The sequence below is a fragment of the Rhinopithecus roxellana genome, chromosome 5 (assembly GCF_007565055.1).
Source record: "Rhinopithecus roxellana isolate Shanxi Qingling chromosome 5, ASM756505v1, whole genome shotgun sequence".
NCBI classification, from domain to species: domain Eukaryota; kingdom Metazoa; phylum Chordata; class Mammalia; order Primates; family Cercopithecidae; genus Rhinopithecus; species Rhinopithecus roxellana.
Genome location: NC_044553.1, coordinates 104,485,056 through 104,502,370, shown reverse-complemented (window position 1 = coordinate 104,502,370; position 17,315 = coordinate 104,485,056). Strand labels below are relative to the sequence as shown.

Below are 17,315 nucleotides of genomic sequence, written 5' to 3'. Positions count from 1 at the left end.
AATACTGCACTTTTTCCAAGGTCTTAGCAACTTGCAGACAAGGTGATTCTCTCCTGTGCCTGACTTGGTAGGTCCCACGCCCACAGAGGCTTGCTCACTGCTAGCACAGCAGTATGAGATCAATCTGCGAGGTAGCTGCCTGGTTGGGGGAGGGGCATCCACCATTGCTGAGGCTTGAGTAGGTAAACAAAGCTGGGAAGCTTGAACTAGACAGAACCCACCACAGCTCAACAAGGCCTACTGCCTCTAGACTCCACTTCTGTGGGCAGGGCATAGCTGAACAAAAGGCAGCAGCAAATTTCTACAGACTTAAACATCCCTGTCTGACAGCTCTGAAGAGAGCAGCGGTTCTCCCAGCATGGCGTTTGAGCTCTAAGAATGGACAGACTGCCTCCTCAAGTGGGTCCCTGACCCTCACGTAGCCTAACTGGGAGACACCTCCCAGTAGGGGCCAACAGACACCTCATATAGGCAGCTGTCCCTCTGGGATGAAGCTTCCAGAGGAATGATCAGGCAGCAATCTTTGCTGTTCTGCAATATTTGTTGTTCTGCAGCCTCCTCTGGTGATACCCAGCAAACAGGGTCTGGAGTGGAACTCCAGCAAACTCCAACAGACATGCAGTTGAGGGACCTGACTGTTAGAAGGAAAACTAACAAACAGAAAGGAATAGCATCAACATCAACAAAAAGATAATCTACACCAAAACCCCATCTGTAGATCACCAGCATCAAAGATCAAAGGTAGATAAAACCACAAAGATGGGGAGAAACCAGAGAAGAAAAGCTGAAAATTCTAAAAATCAGAGTGTCTCTTCTCCAAAGGATCACAGCTCCTCACCAGCAATGGAACAAAGCTGGATGGAGAATAACTTTGATGAGTAGGCTTCAGATGGTTGGTAATAACAAACTTCTCTGAGCTAAAGGAGGATGTTTGAACCCATCTCAAAGAAGCTAACAAACCTTAAAAAAAGATTAGATGAATAGCTAACTAGAATAAACAGTGTAGAGAAGACCTTAAATGACCTCATGGAGCTGAAAACCATGGCACAAGAACTTCGTGATGCATGCACAAGCTTCAATAGCCAATTCGATTAAGTGGAAGAAAGGGTATCAGTGATTGAAGATCAAATTTATGAAATAAAGTGAGAAGACAAGGTTAGAGAAAAAAAGAATAAAAAGAAATGAACAAAGCCTCCAAGAAGTATGGTACTATGTGAAAAGTCCAAATCTACATTTGATTGGTGTACTTAAAAGTGATGGGGAGAATGGAACCAAGTTGGAAAACACTCTGCAGGATATTATACAGGAGAACTTCCCCAGCCTAGCAAGGCAGGCCAACATTCAACTTCAGGAAATACAGAGAACACCACAAAGATACTCCTCGAGAACAGCAACCCCAAGATACATAATTGTCAGATTCACAAAGGTTGAAATGAAGGAAACAGTGTTAAGAGCAGCCAGAGAGAAAGGTCGAGTTATCCACAAAGGCAAGCCCATCAGACTAAGAGCAGATCTCTCGGTAGAAACCCTACAAGCCAGAAGAGAGTGGGGGCCTATATTCAGCATTCTTAAAGCAAAGAATTTTCAGTCCAGAATTTCATATCCAGCTAAACTAAGCTTCATAAGTGAAGGAGAAATAAAATCCTTTACAGACAAGCAAATGCTGAGAGATTTTGTCACCACCAGGCCTGCCTTACAAGAGCTCCTGAAGAAAGCACTAAACATGGAAAGGAACAACCGGTACTAGCCACTGCAAAAAAATGCCAAATTGTAAAGACCATCAATGCTATGAAGAAACTGCATCGATTAATGGGCAAAATAACCAGTGAACATCATAATGACAGGATCAAATTTACATATAACAATATTAACCTTAAATGTAAATGGGCTAAATGCCCCAATTAAAAGACAGACTGGCAAATTGGATAAAGAGTCAAGACCCGTCAGTGTGCTGTATTCAGGAGACCCATCTCATGTGCAAAGATGCACATAGGCTCAAAATAAAGGGATGGAGGAAGATCTACCAAGCAAACGGAAAGTGAAAAAAAAAAAAAAAAAAAAAAAAAAAGGGCAGGGGTTGCAGTCCTAATCTCTGATAAAACAGACTTTAAACCAGAGACAAAGAAGGCCATTGCATAATGGTAAAGGGATCAATTCAACAAGAGCTAACTATCCAAATATATACGCACCCAATAAAGGAGTAACCAGATTCATAAAGCAAGTCCTTAGAGACTTACAAAGAGACTTAGACTCCCACACAATAATAATGGGAGACTTTAACACCCCACTGTCAACATTAGACAGATCAACAAAACAGAAGGTTAACAGAGATATCTAGGACCTGAACTCAGCTTTGCACCAAGCAGACCTAATAGACGTCTACAGAACTCTCCACCCCAAATCAACAGAATATACATTCTTCTCAGCACCACATCACACTTATTCCCAAATTGACCACATAATTGGAAGTAAAGCACTCCTTAGCAAATGTAAAAGAACAGAAATCACAACAAACTGTCTCTCAGACCACAGTGCAATCAAATTAGAACTCAGGATTAAGAAACTCACTCAAAACTGCACAACTACATGGAAAGTGAACAACCTGCTCCCGAATGACTATTGGGGTACATAACGAAACGAAGGCAGAAATAAAGATGTTCTTTGAAACCAATGAGAACAAAGACAGAATGAACCAGAATCTCTGGGACACATTTAAAGCAGTGTGTAGAGGGAAACTTAGAGCACTAAATGCCCACAAGAGAAAGCAGGAAAGAAACACCCTAACATCACAATGAAAAGAACTAGAGAAGCAAGAGCAAATAAATTCAAAAGCTAGCAGAAGGCAAGAAATAACTAAGACCAGAGCAGAACTGAAAGAGATAGAGACACAAAAATCCCTTCAAAAAAATCAGTGAATCCAGGAGCTAGTTTTTTGAAAAGATCAACAAAATTGATAGACCACTAGCAAGGCTAATAAGAAAAGAGAGAAGAATTAAATAGATGCAATAATAAATGATAAAGGGGATATCACCACCGATCCCACAGAAATACAAACTACCATCAGAGAATACTATAAACTCCTCTATGCAAATATATGAGAAAATCTAGAAGAAATGGATAAATTCCTGGACACATACACCCTCCCAAGACTAAACCAGGAAGAAGTTGAATTTCTGAATAGACCAATAACAGGCTCTGAAATTGAGGCAATAATTAATAGGCTACCAAACAAAAAAAGTCCAGGACCAGATGGATTCACAGCTGAATTCTACCAGAGGTATAAAGAGGAGCTGGTACCATTCCTTCTGAAACTATTCCAATGAATAGAAAAAGAGGGAATCCTCCCTAACTCATTTTATCAGGCCAAAATCATCCTGATACCAAAGCCTGGCACAACAAAAAGAATTTTAGACCAATATCCCTGATGAACATGGATGTGAAAATCCTCAATGAAATACTGGCAAACCAAATCCAGCAGCACATCAAAAAGCTTATCCACCATGATCAAATAGGCTTCATCCCTGGGATGCAAGGCTGGTTCAACATACACAAATCAAAAAATGTAATCCATCACATAAACAGAACCAATGACAAAAACCAAATGATTATCTCAATAGTTGCAGAAAAGGCCTTTAACAAAATTCAACAGTGCTTCATGCTAAAAGCTCTCAATAAACTAGGTACTGATGGAACTTATCTCAAAATAATCAGAGCTATTTATAACAAACCCACAGCCAATATCATACTGAATGGGCAAAACCTGGAAGCGCTCCCTTCGAAAACCGGCACAAGACAAGGATGCCCATGCTCACCACTCCTATTCAACATAGTGTTGGAAGTTCTGGCCAGGGCAATCAGGCAAGAGAAAGAAAGAAAGGGTATTCAATTAGGGAATGAGGAAGTCAAATTGTCCCTGTTTGCAGATGACATGATTTTATATTGAGAAAACCCCATCGTCTCAGCCCAAAATCTCCTTAAGCTGATGAGCAACTTCAGCAAAGTCTCAGGATACAAAATCAACATACAAAAATCACAAGCATTCCTATACACCGTTAACAGACAAACAGAGAGCCAAATCATGAGTGAACTCCCATTCACAATTGCTACAAAGAGAATAAAATACCTAGGAATCCAACTTACAAGGGATGTGAAGGACCTCTTCAAGGAGAACTACAAACCACTGCTCAAGGAAATAAAAGAGGACACAAACAAATGAAAGAACATTCCGTGCTCCTGGATAGGAAGAATCAATATTGTGAAAATGGCCATTCTGCCCAAAGTAATTTATAGATACACTGCCATCCCCATCAAGCTACCAATAACTTTCTTCACAGAATTGGAAAAAACTAAAATTCGTATGGAACCAAAAAAGAGCCTGCATTACCAAGACAATCCTAAGCAAAAAGAACAAAGCTGGAGGCATCAAGCTACCTGACTTCAAACTATATCACAAGTCTACCATAACAAAAACAGCACGGTACTTGTACCACAACCACACATCTACTATCATCTGATCTTTGACAAACCTGACAAAAACCAGAAATGGGAAAAGGACTCCCTATTTAATAAATGGTGCTGGGATAACTGGCTAGCCATATATAGAAAGCTGAAACTGGATCCTTTCCTTATATCTTATACAAAAATTAATTCAAGATGGATTAAAGACTTAAATGTTAGACCTAAAACCATAAAAACCCAAAAAGAAAACCTAGGCAGTACCATTCAGGGCATAGGCCTGGGCAATGACTTCATGACTAAAACACCAAAAGCAATGGCAGCAAAAACCAAAATAGACAAATGAGATCTAATTAAGCTAAAGAACTTCTGCACAGCAAAAGAAACTAACATCAGAGTGAACAGGCAACCTACAGAATGGGAGAAAAATTTTGCAATCTACCCATTTGACAAAGGGCTAATCCAGAATCTGCAAAGAACTCAAACAAATTCACAAGAAAAAAACAACCCCATCAAAAAGTGGGCAAAGGATACGAACAGACACTTCTCAAAAGAAGACATTTATGCAGCCAACAGACATATAAATAAATGTTCATCATGACTGGTCATCAGAGAAATGCAAACCAAAACCACAATGAGATACCATCTCACACCAGTTAGAATGGTGATCATTAAAAAGTCAGGAAATAACAGATGCTGGAGAAGATGTGGAGAAATAGGAATGCTTTTACACTGTTGGTGGGAGTGTAAATTAGTTCAACCATTGTGGAAGACAGTGTGGTGATTCCTCAAGGATCTAGAACTAGAATTACCATTTGACCCAGCAATCCCATTACTGAGTATATACCCAAAGGATTATAAATCATGCTACTACAAAGACACATGCACATGTATGTTTGTTGCAGCACTATTCACAGCAGCAAAGACTTGGAACCAACCCAAATATCCATCAATGATAGACTGGATTAAGAAAATGTGGCACATATATACCATGGACTAGTATGTAACCATAACAAAGGATGAGTTCGTATCCTTTGCAGGGACATGGATGAAGCTGGAGACCATTATTCTTATCAAATTGTCACAAGGACAGAAAACCAAACACCGCATGTTCTCACTCATAGGTGGGAATTGAACCATGAGATCACTTGGACACAGGGTGGGGAATATTACACACCAGGGCCTGTCAAGGGGTGGAGGACTGGGGGAGGGATAGAATTAGGAGAAATACCTAATGTAAATGACAGGTTGATGGGTACAGCAAACCAACATGGTACACGTATACATATGTAACAAAACTGCACGTTGTGCACATGTACCCTAGAAATTAAAGTATTATAAAAATGAAACAAAGAAATATTAGAGGGGAACATTTTATTTTCTTAAAAATGTGTTTTGACTTTTTATTATGAAAACTTTCTCTCATATAGAAAGATGGCCTCTTATATACCTAAAACTTAGTTCTAACCATTGTTAACATTTTGCCATATTTCCTTCACCTATTTATTTTTATCTGAAATATTTTAAGAGAAATTGCAGGTAACATTTTCTTCCTAAACCCTTTCAAGTGCATTTCTTTGAAAAGAGACATTTCCCTACATAATCACAATACCATTATTACAAACCTAATAAATTAAAAATACATGCGTAATTTATATTCATTCCAATTTCTCCAAATGTTCCCAACTGTCTTTTATAGACATATTCAAAGCAAGATCCAATACAAGTTGACACATTACATTTGAATGTTATATCAAGAATTATATTAATACTAAATATTCTCAATTCTAGAATTGTCTTAAAGAAAAAACTTTATTCCCATTTGAACTGTGGTTAATGTATGAGGACAACCTAAATATAGGGGCTTGAGAGTTATTCAACCCGCAAGCTTCCATGTAAATATGTGTAGCCCAAATTAGCTCTTTTGATTCATTTGGTTCTAGTGGGGACATATTTAGCAGCATTTGTTACTAGGTTTGAAAAATGTCTTTGGCTATGATTATCCTCCTCCTTCACCATCTTCCCCTTCCTCCACTCCACACATTGTACAATCCAGAATCAATGTGAAGTGCAGCTAAGATAGATTGATTTGTGTTCTTAGATAAAAAGATTGGACAGAAGGCCCTGGAATTGGAAGCACTTGATGTGACATTGATTCTGGCCAGGAAGAACCTATCCCATGGCCAGAACCTCCTCCACTGTCTCTGGGCTCTGCGTGTGTTTGCCTCCAGTGGTAAGTGACTCTATTGTGGCGCTCGGGGATGGCTTCCAAACCAGGGCTGGGACACATGGAAACTGCGTGAGGGTCTGGTTGGAAGAGAAGCATGGGTGAGAGATTCACATGATGGTCCCAGCCAGATAAATAAAGGAGGCTGACAATCCAGAGGCTGTGGAGGTGAGAAGTTAATTCTTCATCTTCTCCTTAGCCAGGTAGAGCTCTTGAGTCTGCTCCTAGAGATGGACTTCAATATTGTTTCTCCTTGACAGTCACACATTACAGCATTCTAGGCTTTTCTATGAGTACTACAAGGTAAAAAAGATATGACAGGAGAAGGGCAGACTTTATTTACAAGACCCCTATTGAAGTGTTATATCTGGGTAGAACGACTCTCACATCACAGATCTCCCTACCATATTCCTGAAATTGCTCATTGATTACAACATCCCTTACAATTTAAAAAAACCCGTGATCCTTCTCAACAGGGTCCTCCAGGTAATTATTAGGAACATTATAGCTCAGCTGATACTTATTTGCTATCTCCTGATTTGATTTATTTCTAATTATCATAGTAATTTTGTATTTAGACCTGTAATTTTATAGCTTAGAAGGAGAAACTTTAAAGAGTAAAGCAGCGCCAGGCACGGTGGCTCACGCCTGTAATCCCAGCACTTTGGGAGGATAAGATGGGCAGATTGCTTGAGCCCAGGAGTTTGAGACCAGCTTGGTCTCTACTAAAAATACAAAAAATTAGCTGGGTGTGGTGGCATGTGCCTGTAGTCCCAGCTACTTGGAAGGCTGAAGTAGGAGAATCACTTGAACCCAGGAAGTCAAGGCTGCAGTGAGGAGTGATCATGCCCCTGCACTCCAGCCTGGGTGACCTTGTCTTAAAAAGAAAAAAAAAGGTGAAGCAATTGCTTGAATTCATATAGATAAAAAGTCACGAGGGCGGAATTTCTAACTCCAGAACTCATGTTAATTCTATTCCATATGGAAACGTTTTACTAATACATTAGATCCTATATCTCCTATCTTATATGTAATGAGCATAGACTTTCATTTCTTCTTTCTGAGTTCCCTTCCTATGAAATGAAAGTTACAATTATTTAAGGTTATATAGTCGATAGGGGAAAGAACGTGGGCTTAGAGCCAAAAAGACCTGAGTTTGACTGTGATTCTATTTCTTATGAGTCATGAAGCATGAGTACTTAACGTGTTGAATCTCAGTTTCATCCTTTACAAAATCATAGTAGTAATAATGATTACTATTGCTCTGCTAGGGCTGCCTTAATGCCTTAACAAAATACCACAGTCTATGTGACTTAAACAAAAGAAATGTATTTTCTCACTTTTTTTTTTTTTTTTTTTTTGAAATGAGGTCTCACTTTCTTGCCCAGGCACTGGTGTGACCTTGGCTCACTGCAATCTCTACCTCCCAGGTTCAGGTAATTCTCTTGTCTCAGCCTCCAGGTAGCTGGGATCACAGGGAGCTGCCATCATGCCTGGCTAGTTTTTATATTTTAGTAGAGACAGGGTTTCACCATGTTGGTCAGGCTGGTGTTGAACTCCTGATCTCAGGTGATCTGCCCACCTCAGCCTCCCAAAGTACTGGGGTCACAGGCGTCAGCTACTGTGTGCTTTTTTTCTCACACTTTTGAAGGCTACAAATTGGAGCTTAGGATGTTGGCAGGTTTGGTTTCTACTGGCCCCTCTCTTTGGCTTCCAGATGACCGTCTGCTCCCTGTGTCCTCACATGGTCTTTCTTCTGTGCTTGGGCGTCCTTGATGTTTCTTTGTGTGTTCAAATTCCCCCTTTTTATAAGGACATAAATCCACATTAGACTAGGGCCCACCTTAATGGCCTCATTTTAACATAATTCCCTCTCTAAAGGCCCTATCTCCAGATATAGTCCTACTCTGAGGTACTGAAGATTAGAGCTTCAACATATAAATTTACAAGTGGACACTATTAGCCATAGTGGAGCTCATAGACTTGGTAGATGGGGTAAATAGGAGAATGTTCATGGGCATGTTTGTCACATGGCAACTGCTTGATAATTGCTAGTTTCTCTTCCCTGCCCTATACTTTTCCCTTACTCTTTTGAAGTAGTAGAATGAGTACAGATATGGGGAGTTAATAGGTGACTTTTTATTTCTAATTACCCAAGAATGACTAAAATGCCTGATTTTTTTTTTCTTTTGTTTCTTTTTCCTTTTTTTTTTTTTTTTGAGATAGTCTCGCTTTGTTGTCCAGGCTGGAATGTAGTGGCACGATCTCGGCTCACTGCAGCCTGTCTCCTGGGTGCAAATGATTCTTGTTAGCCTCCTGAGTAGCTGGGATTACAGGTGTTCACTACTACATTTGGCTAATTTTTGTATTTTTTGTAAAGACAGAGCCAGGCTGGTCTTGAACTCCTGACCTCAGGTGATCCACCCACCTCAGCCTCCCAAACTGCTGGGATTACAGGTGTGAGCCACTGTGCCCGGCCACAATAACTTGATTTTCGTTGGTAAATTCTCTTGATAAACATGGAGGACTCATAAAAAGAAAGTCTTTCTGGGGAAATAACTGGATAGACGCTTGAATCCTTGTTCACAGATGGAGCCTCTACTCACCCGTCTCCCATATATTGACCTGAAAACCAGAGAGCATTGGGGAAAGGCTAAGTAGATTTGTATACACCCATCTCTAGTAAAGGAAAAGAGGAACTGTGGCTTTGTATAAAGGACAACTCTCATTAACGAAGAGACAGAAGGTGTGCCACCCATGTTTGTAGTGTGCCAGCAGACTGAAATGTGAAGCATTTCCTGGTTTCCTACAGCATAAATAGGCTGAAAAACTTGCCTTCCTTAAATATAATGGTTATGGAGATATAGAAAAATTCCTTCAGGTGGAGTTCTGACAAGTCCTGGGATTTTCCTGTGGGTATGAGGAGGTGGCTATCTGATTCATCTTCTAAGCCTTTGTTGATTATACCAACTCACTGTTCCATAAGGTATTTAAAAAAATTAAACTGTCAATTATACATTGACTTTACTGATGAGAGGCGAGCAGAGTTCAAGAAGCCTGTGGATTACTATCTTTTCCATGAATTATTAGCCACTGTTGAATGTTCCAGCAAAGCTTTCTAAACAGCTCCTATCTTCAGAAGGAGTTGGCTGGAACCCTAATGGGTCTGTGAGAGCCAATGAACCCTTCAGAAGTTCTCAGATGGCCAATGAGGATGTTTACAGAGCTGCCAGAGCTCTAACCTCGGACTGGCACCCACAAAGGTGAACTCAGTGAGGATTTCTTATTGTTATCCTCTTCCAATTTCAAGCCTAAAATCTTCCATATTAGAATCAGTGCTTTTAAAATTAACTCCTCCCTTACTCAATACCAGAGTTTTTTTGAATTACTTGCCAAGAGTTTTCTCTAGTATGTTTTCCCAATTCGGAAGCAAGAGCTGAGTGAGTAGCCACAAGAGTGGAAGATTGATGGCTTCCAGACTAGGATGCCAAATCTCTGAATTTTGATCCAGGCAATTACTTCATGTACCAGCCTCAGGAGGGACATATGCATAGAGGATGTTCCAGGAACATGCACTCTGCAATAGCAAAGACATCAGTTGCAGTCCCTATCTGAAAGACTAGTGGGGTGAGGAGTCTTCAGATTTCCATTTAGCTTCCTTTCCTGAGGGTTGGAGCAATTCAGTGTCAGCCACCCTTGTTTCCCTCTCTTTTCTTCTCTAAGATTTCTTGTTCCCACTTTTCTCAGATCAAGGCTAGCCTAAAGCACAAGGCATTCATAGGCCTTTTTCTTAAACACACAAGTCCAATGGAGGAAAGACAGACGAGAGTCACACCTTAAAAGATAACCCTCTTTCCTTCTACCACTGAAAATTTTGTCCTCCTGCTTACTGGCTCTATTTTGTGTCCTGTGGACTCCTTATTTTTTGACATGAGCAGAGCTCTACCTAAAGTGATCTAAGTGGAGTAGGGTACTGGGAATATTGGAGAGAAGCAGGGGCATCCTTGGAGACAAGAGTAACATCCAAAAGTTGTATTTATCTAACCAGATACCTCTTTTGAGTTTCTTTCTATCATTCAGATCTATGGCAATGTTTTTACAACCACCCAGTTGGCCAAAAAGGCAAAAACTTCCCAGTCTAGTTACTGCTGGGCAGGAAGAACTGATTCTTCATTGACATTCTAGTTGGGGCATAGTCAAGTCATTACCTTAGTCATGTGGGAGACCCGAGTATGAAATTGTAGAGGAATGTGCAACCAGGGTAGAAAAGAAAGGGAGCTGTCTTGTTTATCAGGTTGCCCCTTAAAGATTTAAAGGAGTCAATACAAGTTGTATTGAGCCTTAACTCATCCACTTGTGACCATAACTACTGTGCTTTTGTCTTTCTTAGTCTCCATGGGAGCCATGCTGGGAATTAACGGAGCCATGGAACTGCTTTTCAAGGTTATTACTCCTTATACCCAAAAGCGCACCCAAGCAATCAGGTACAGAGTGCCATGTAATACTTTTGCCCTTTTTGTAACAGATGGAGAGATGGAGATTGCCCCACATATATTTTCATAATGTTTCCAGCTCAGTTTAGTGATCATTTCTCCCTTGGAAATATGGTACCATGTCTTTATCCCTTCCCAGCTTACATCCCTCCACACTCATGAGTCATTTCCTCTAATTCTCATGATAACCCTGAATGGGTATATTATTATTCTCTTTTTCAGACGAGGAAGTTAAAATGTGTCGAGAGCCTTATCCAAGGTCACCGTGCTAGAAAATAGTAGAGTTGAGATTTGAATCCAGATCTTTCAGACTCAAAACCCCATGTTATTTTTGCCTGAAGCCCTCAGGTATATACATTTTACTCATAGCAACTCTACCATAAATAAATATAATCTTCAAAAGACATTTCAGAAATGACAGGGTCTCTAAAGAGACAGCCAGTTAAACTTCTGGCATGAGTTCTGGGCCTTATAATAGTCCATCATGGTCATGTGCTAGTCTTGAGATGTATTTTTATGATTGGAAAATGAAACTCAGCCTGTTCTCCCTGCCTCTGCTTGCTGGAATGGAGTGAATCATCAAGTTAAAAAGGGAGATGGTTAGACATGAAGGCTTTAGAGATATTTGGGACCATTAAGATCCATCATTTATGGTAGTGACTCAGCGAGGACCTTGAAAGAATATTAGAAGAAATTCAGCCAATTTCCAAGATAGATGGGGTCATTTGGCGAGTAACATTTCCATGCCCAACCATGATATTTTCTGCATCCTAGCATCAATCTTAGGCTCATGTTCCACCTGATTATTTTTCTCTTGGGTCACTGCAGTTATGCCATTATCATCCATTCTCACCTGCAGCTCTCTACACCAAGCATTTCCTAGAGTGAAATACATTATATCTCAGTGAAAAAAAAATCTCATCCAATAAGTTGAGAAATACTGGATTGAATACTGGTTTCTTTACTGTAAGACTTCTCAGAGTCTTTGTAAAGCCAACACATATTGAGAATATCTGTTATTTAGTATACCCTGATCCAAAATTGATTTAGTCGGGGAACTGTCTTTTTTCTTTTTTTGAGATCACTTTTTTTAGGGGAAGGAAGGGGGGTCAGTGTTCTATGTCCCTCATTTTGGAAGCATCTTCTCTAGGGTGTGAATTTATTGCAAAGTGAAATTCAATTAAATTCTACTAAGAACCCTCATCTAGTAGGTAAAAATCTTCAAAATAAAAAACTCAGGGACCAAAAAAATTTATTTTCTATAATTATACTTCACTCTGTTTTAAATTTACATTTGTGCCAGATAACAAGAAATATAAACCTGTGTCTTATCAGGAATCTAACTCAAATTAGTGATTCTTTGGCTCATCCAGGGATTTCACTCTTCTCCCCCCGCTTCCTGGGGTACATCTGCGTTCTAAGAGGCCATGGTAGTGCCGGGGTGTTGATGGAAAAACACAGACTGTCCTCAATCATCTCATGTCCATTTGAACATATGTATGAGTTGGATATGTCTCATTTTTATCATTGTGTGCAGGCCTTTGCTGCTGACATCTGCAGTCTCAACATGTTCTTTGGTTACCAATCTATGAACTTTATCTTTCTGCCCTATTCACAAGGCTTCTTCTAATCTGATGCTGTCATAATTCAGCTGTTCAGAAGGTCAGGAATATCTGGTTTCTTCCTTTAGATTATGTGAAAATCTCTGTGATGTCTGCTGGGCTCATCCATATACAGGGTCTCACTCAGTCTTCTCCTCTTTGCCACTTGGGTACCATGTTGTTTGGAAGGCTCCCCTAGGAAGCTCATCCCACATAGCCATGGGTATTAAGGCACTAGGTCTCTCCTTTCTGGGGTGCTCAGAGCTTTTATTGTCTTCCTCATTCAGGCCAAGCTTGTGGGGTAGCGGGGGAGAAATCAACAAAGCATAGAAACCCCCTCCTCAGAGACTCACGCTAGTTGCCATTTTTAATGCTTTCTTTTCCTCCTGCAAAGGGAGTTGAATTCAGGCACAGATCTGATCGAAGTGCCAGAGGCAAGTGGGAAAGTAACACCAGGGATTAATGGAGTGGGAGTAGGGTGCTTCCAATAACAAAAGGAGCCTTCCAGGGACCCCAGGCATATTTCTACATGTCTGGTTTGTTCTGTAAATTTTGGGCAAAGTGGTTCCCCTTCTTCAGTCAAATGCCATATTAAAACCAAACCTCTGTAAGAAAGAGGCTTTTCCACCAACCGTTACAATATAGCTGTCATTGGCATGGTGTTTATTAGGTGCCCTGCACTGTGCTAAGCTCTTAGCATGTATTACCTCCTTTGAGCCGCTCATCTGCTCTGCAAGGCAGGTGTTATTATTGCCCCCAATTTTACTGGAAAATAAATGGAAACTGAAAGAAGTAACATGCTGGGTTTTAGGTGAAAGAGCTGGGATTTAAACCTTGCCTGATAGATGAGCCTCAGCTCTTAAGCCACCACTGGCGTATCTTACACAGTCTATTGCCAGCATTTTATTTCTACAACCATCATATGTAAGACAATCATATGTAGTTAAAGTTTGCTTAAATTTCTTTTCCATCTAAATGGCTTATACCCATGGAACAATTTGCTTAATGATAGAGGAGTCTTACTCCTCCGTCAAATGGCTATTTCCTCTCAAAGGCTAAATATCTATTGCCTCTGCTTTTGAATCCTTTCCCAAAGCTACCTTGTTTTCTATCTTATCCTTACTCATCAACAGCAAGATAAGAACAAAGGTAATGAAATTGGAAGACCTGCTCTGTAAGCCTCCTTGTACCAGATTCCTTGGTGAGTCATTTAACTTTTCTTAACTAAACTTTGACATTTCTTAAAGCATGAATGTCAAGTCTTACCTCCTAGGTTTATCATGGGCAATAAAAAATATGTGTAAAGACATTGTGCGCTTTGACATGCTATGACATTGTTAATCATTATTAGTACAAATACTGTGGGATATCTGGTTGTCTGCTGCAGATCAGACAGCAGAAGCTGGGGAAGAGTCTGGAGATGAGAACTTCCTGCCAATTTCCATCTTTCACAAACTCGATCCTACGAATAGTAACTAAGACATACCGAGATGAATTCTACTCAAGCCATTTGGATGACAGAACCTGTGGGCTCGAGGGGGTCTTACAGGGAAGGGATGAAATAGCATGTCAAGGGACATGGATAGCTCTACTACGTATCATCCTCCAAATGCTAGCATGCTATGGGAGAGTTATTCCGGGATGCCTTTGTGGGAGCAGATGCCCAGTGTTGTGTCATGATGACTCCTCCCTCCTATGGAGATTAAACCTGCCCTACTTTAGCATGAACCTAAAATTAGATGTGCAGCTGTCCTCCAATGAAGCCCTGTCTCCAGATAGTATGCAGGGCAAGATTTACAACAGAAGCTCCAACCACATACCTGCTAGAGAGAAGGGACATGAAGAGCAATGTCACTAACCCTCTGTGGCCTTGTGCCAGCCCTCGCCCCAAGGCAGGCAGCTATTTCAGGCCTCCTCCACTTCCCAAATACCCTCCATGTTCCACACACTTGTGTTGACTTGTGCCTACTTCCTTCCTTTGGCTCCTCATGAGTCCCATGCTAGTGGGAGCAGTTATGGTCAGACTTAGACTGCTATGATAGCCCTCTAGTTGGTCTCCCTTCACTTCAAAGCCATCAGAAATTTGCCTCAGCTTCCCTTTCCAGACTGATTTCTCATCCCTGCTCTCATCTCTCTTTCCAGCCAACTATCCCTGAGTGTGGCATTCCCTCTTCTTCCCCATGTCTCTCCCTTCCTCTGGAATGCCATGCTGCCTTGTGCAGTGGTAGAAGTCCTACCCAGTCTCCAGACTTCACTGGATGCCACCTGCTCCATTTCACCAGAGAAAAGGAATCTATTCTCCTCAACCTTTCGACATGCATTCTATTGAACCCTGTACTATGTTGGCCTGGGTATCTTTTCTCCTCTCTAAATTCTATATTTCCTAAAGTAGAAATCAAATTATATGTATCTTGTTATTTTCCATTCCTCCTAGCCCAGTGCCTAGATGATAATAGGCTCTTAATTAAATTCAAATGAGACTGAGCGTGGTGGCTCACGTCTGTAATCCTAGTGCTTTGGGAGGTCAAGGTGGGAGGAACGCTTGAGGCCAGGAGTTTGAGACCAACCTGGGCAACATAGGTAGACCCTGTCTCTACAAGAAATTAATTGGGTGTGGTGGTGCACACCTGTAGTCCTAGCTACTCAGGAGGCTGAGTTGGGAGAATTGCTTGAGCCCAGGAGTTTGGGACTACAGTGAGTCATGACTATGTCACTGCATACCAGCCTGGGGGACAAATTGAGATACTGTCTTATAAATAAATAAATAAATAAATAAAGGCTGGGCATGGTGGCTCATGCCTGTAATCCCCGCACTTTGGGAGGCTGAGGTGGGTGGATCACCTAAGGTCAGGAGTTTGAGAGTGGCCTGGCCAATGTGATGAAACCTTATCTCTACTAAAAATACAAAAATTAGCTGGGCATGGTGGTGGGCACCTTTAATCCCAGCTACCTGGGAGGTTGAGGCAGGAGAATCACTTGAACCCAGGAGGTAGAGGTTACAGTGAGCCAAGATTGTGCCACTGCACTCCAGCCTGTGAGACAGAGTGAGATTCTGTCTCAAAAAAAAATGAATAAAATTAAAATAAATAAGTACATTGAAAAGAAATACTTTAATAGAAAAATTATTGGTGAATTCCCTATGTAGTAATGAATGAAAGCCTGAATGTACTGAGTAGGTGCTATGCTAGGCACTTCATATTTGTTACCTTTTTCCCCCTGATCGCAGGCTGGCTGCACATGCGGGGTTCTGCCCCATCCAAACATGTGAAACATCAGTTGGCACACCTCCCAAGAGCTCTACTGCATGAGGGAGTGAGGTGCCTTCTGGGAGAGAACTCACTCTGAGAGACTACGAAGCAGCAGCCACTGGCTTGAAAGGGAGCAGAGTTTCTCTCACTGGAGGGAAGAAAAAAGTTCAGAGTCTTTTCTATTATTTAGAGTTGTCTGGGGGAACCGACAGAGATTGGGGAAGGGAAAGATCTGAAATGGAGGAGCGTGTGGGGACAGCATTCACATGAAAACTTTGCCATCTATTTGAAATAGGCTTCCAGTGTTTGGTCTGTTAGTAAACTCAGCTGGGGCTTAAACATTTCTGGGGGTGCTTTTTATAGAAGTAGGGAGGAAGAAATGACACTGGGCCAGAGTGTGCTACCTCTTGCTCGTTTGTTCCACTGTGGACAAGCTTGTTTATCTGCACTAAAGCTGTCTTTGAGCTGTCCAGACTCACTAAGTAGGGAAATTTATTGAGGCAAAGACAGATGACTTGTCTGCAACTGACTCATCTTGTGACCTTAGGAAAGCTTCTGATTACTCCATGTCTCAACGCTTTCTTCTGGAGGCTGTCCCTTTGTGCCCTCATTCCCAGGACAGGCCTGAGGGTTTTGGTAATGATAAGGACCATTTCCACTGGCCACACACTTGACCTTTTCCAAAGCGCAGCCACATCCCCTTTGATCCTGTTGTATTCTTACAGTGTAATATTGAACCTAACCTTTGAAGCTGGGTTATCAGATGTTATCATCAGTTTGTCTCCTAGGATTTTAGACTCTGCTGGCTTGCCTTGCTTCATAAATATCATAGGCAATTGGAAATGGGTTGGATCTTCCTAGCAGAGGCCAGGTCTTGAAGCCCATTGTATTCTCTGACCATTGCTTCACACTTCGAGAAAGGGGACTCGGGGCTGCCCATAGGCTGGGATGGCTCCCTCACCCCTCACCTTCACTTTCTCTGGAGCTACCCCAAGGACACAGGAAGTCAGGAAGCGTGTTGCTCAAGACCACGCTGGTCTCACCCTCACAGAGGATAACATCTTTAATATCCCCACCTTCTTAATGCCCTCCCAGGTTTTCAGCAGGAAGGTCATGCTATGATTCATCTCTTCACCTTCAGGGTCAGTCTCATGCTATGAGATTGTGGAGGTCAGAGTACCTGGGCTTAAACACCTTGGCAACGGGAGGAGATGGATATGTTTGGTTTTCAAGCCAGCTTCATAAGCAAATTCTTCATCTTAGTCTCCTGTTGGCTGTCCTAGTAACTCCT

At 41.3% G+C, this 17,315-nt stretch overlaps 1 protein-coding gene across 1 annotated transcript in view; it reads left to right on the top strand.

The window, feature by feature from the left end:
* LOC104669579 (cytosolic carboxypeptidase 4) overlaps positions 1-17,315 on the top strand; it is a 232,417-nt gene that overhangs the window by 68,391 nt on the left and 146,711 nt on the right. Inside the window, exons 4-5 of the mRNA XM_030931043.1 lie at positions 6,557-6,688; positions 11,073-11,166. Of these exons, the coding sequence (XP_030786903.1) occupies positions 6,557-6,688; positions 11,073-11,166 (226 nt within the window). The remainder of the gene's footprint in view (positions 1-6,556; positions 6,689-11,072; positions 11,167-17,315) is intronic.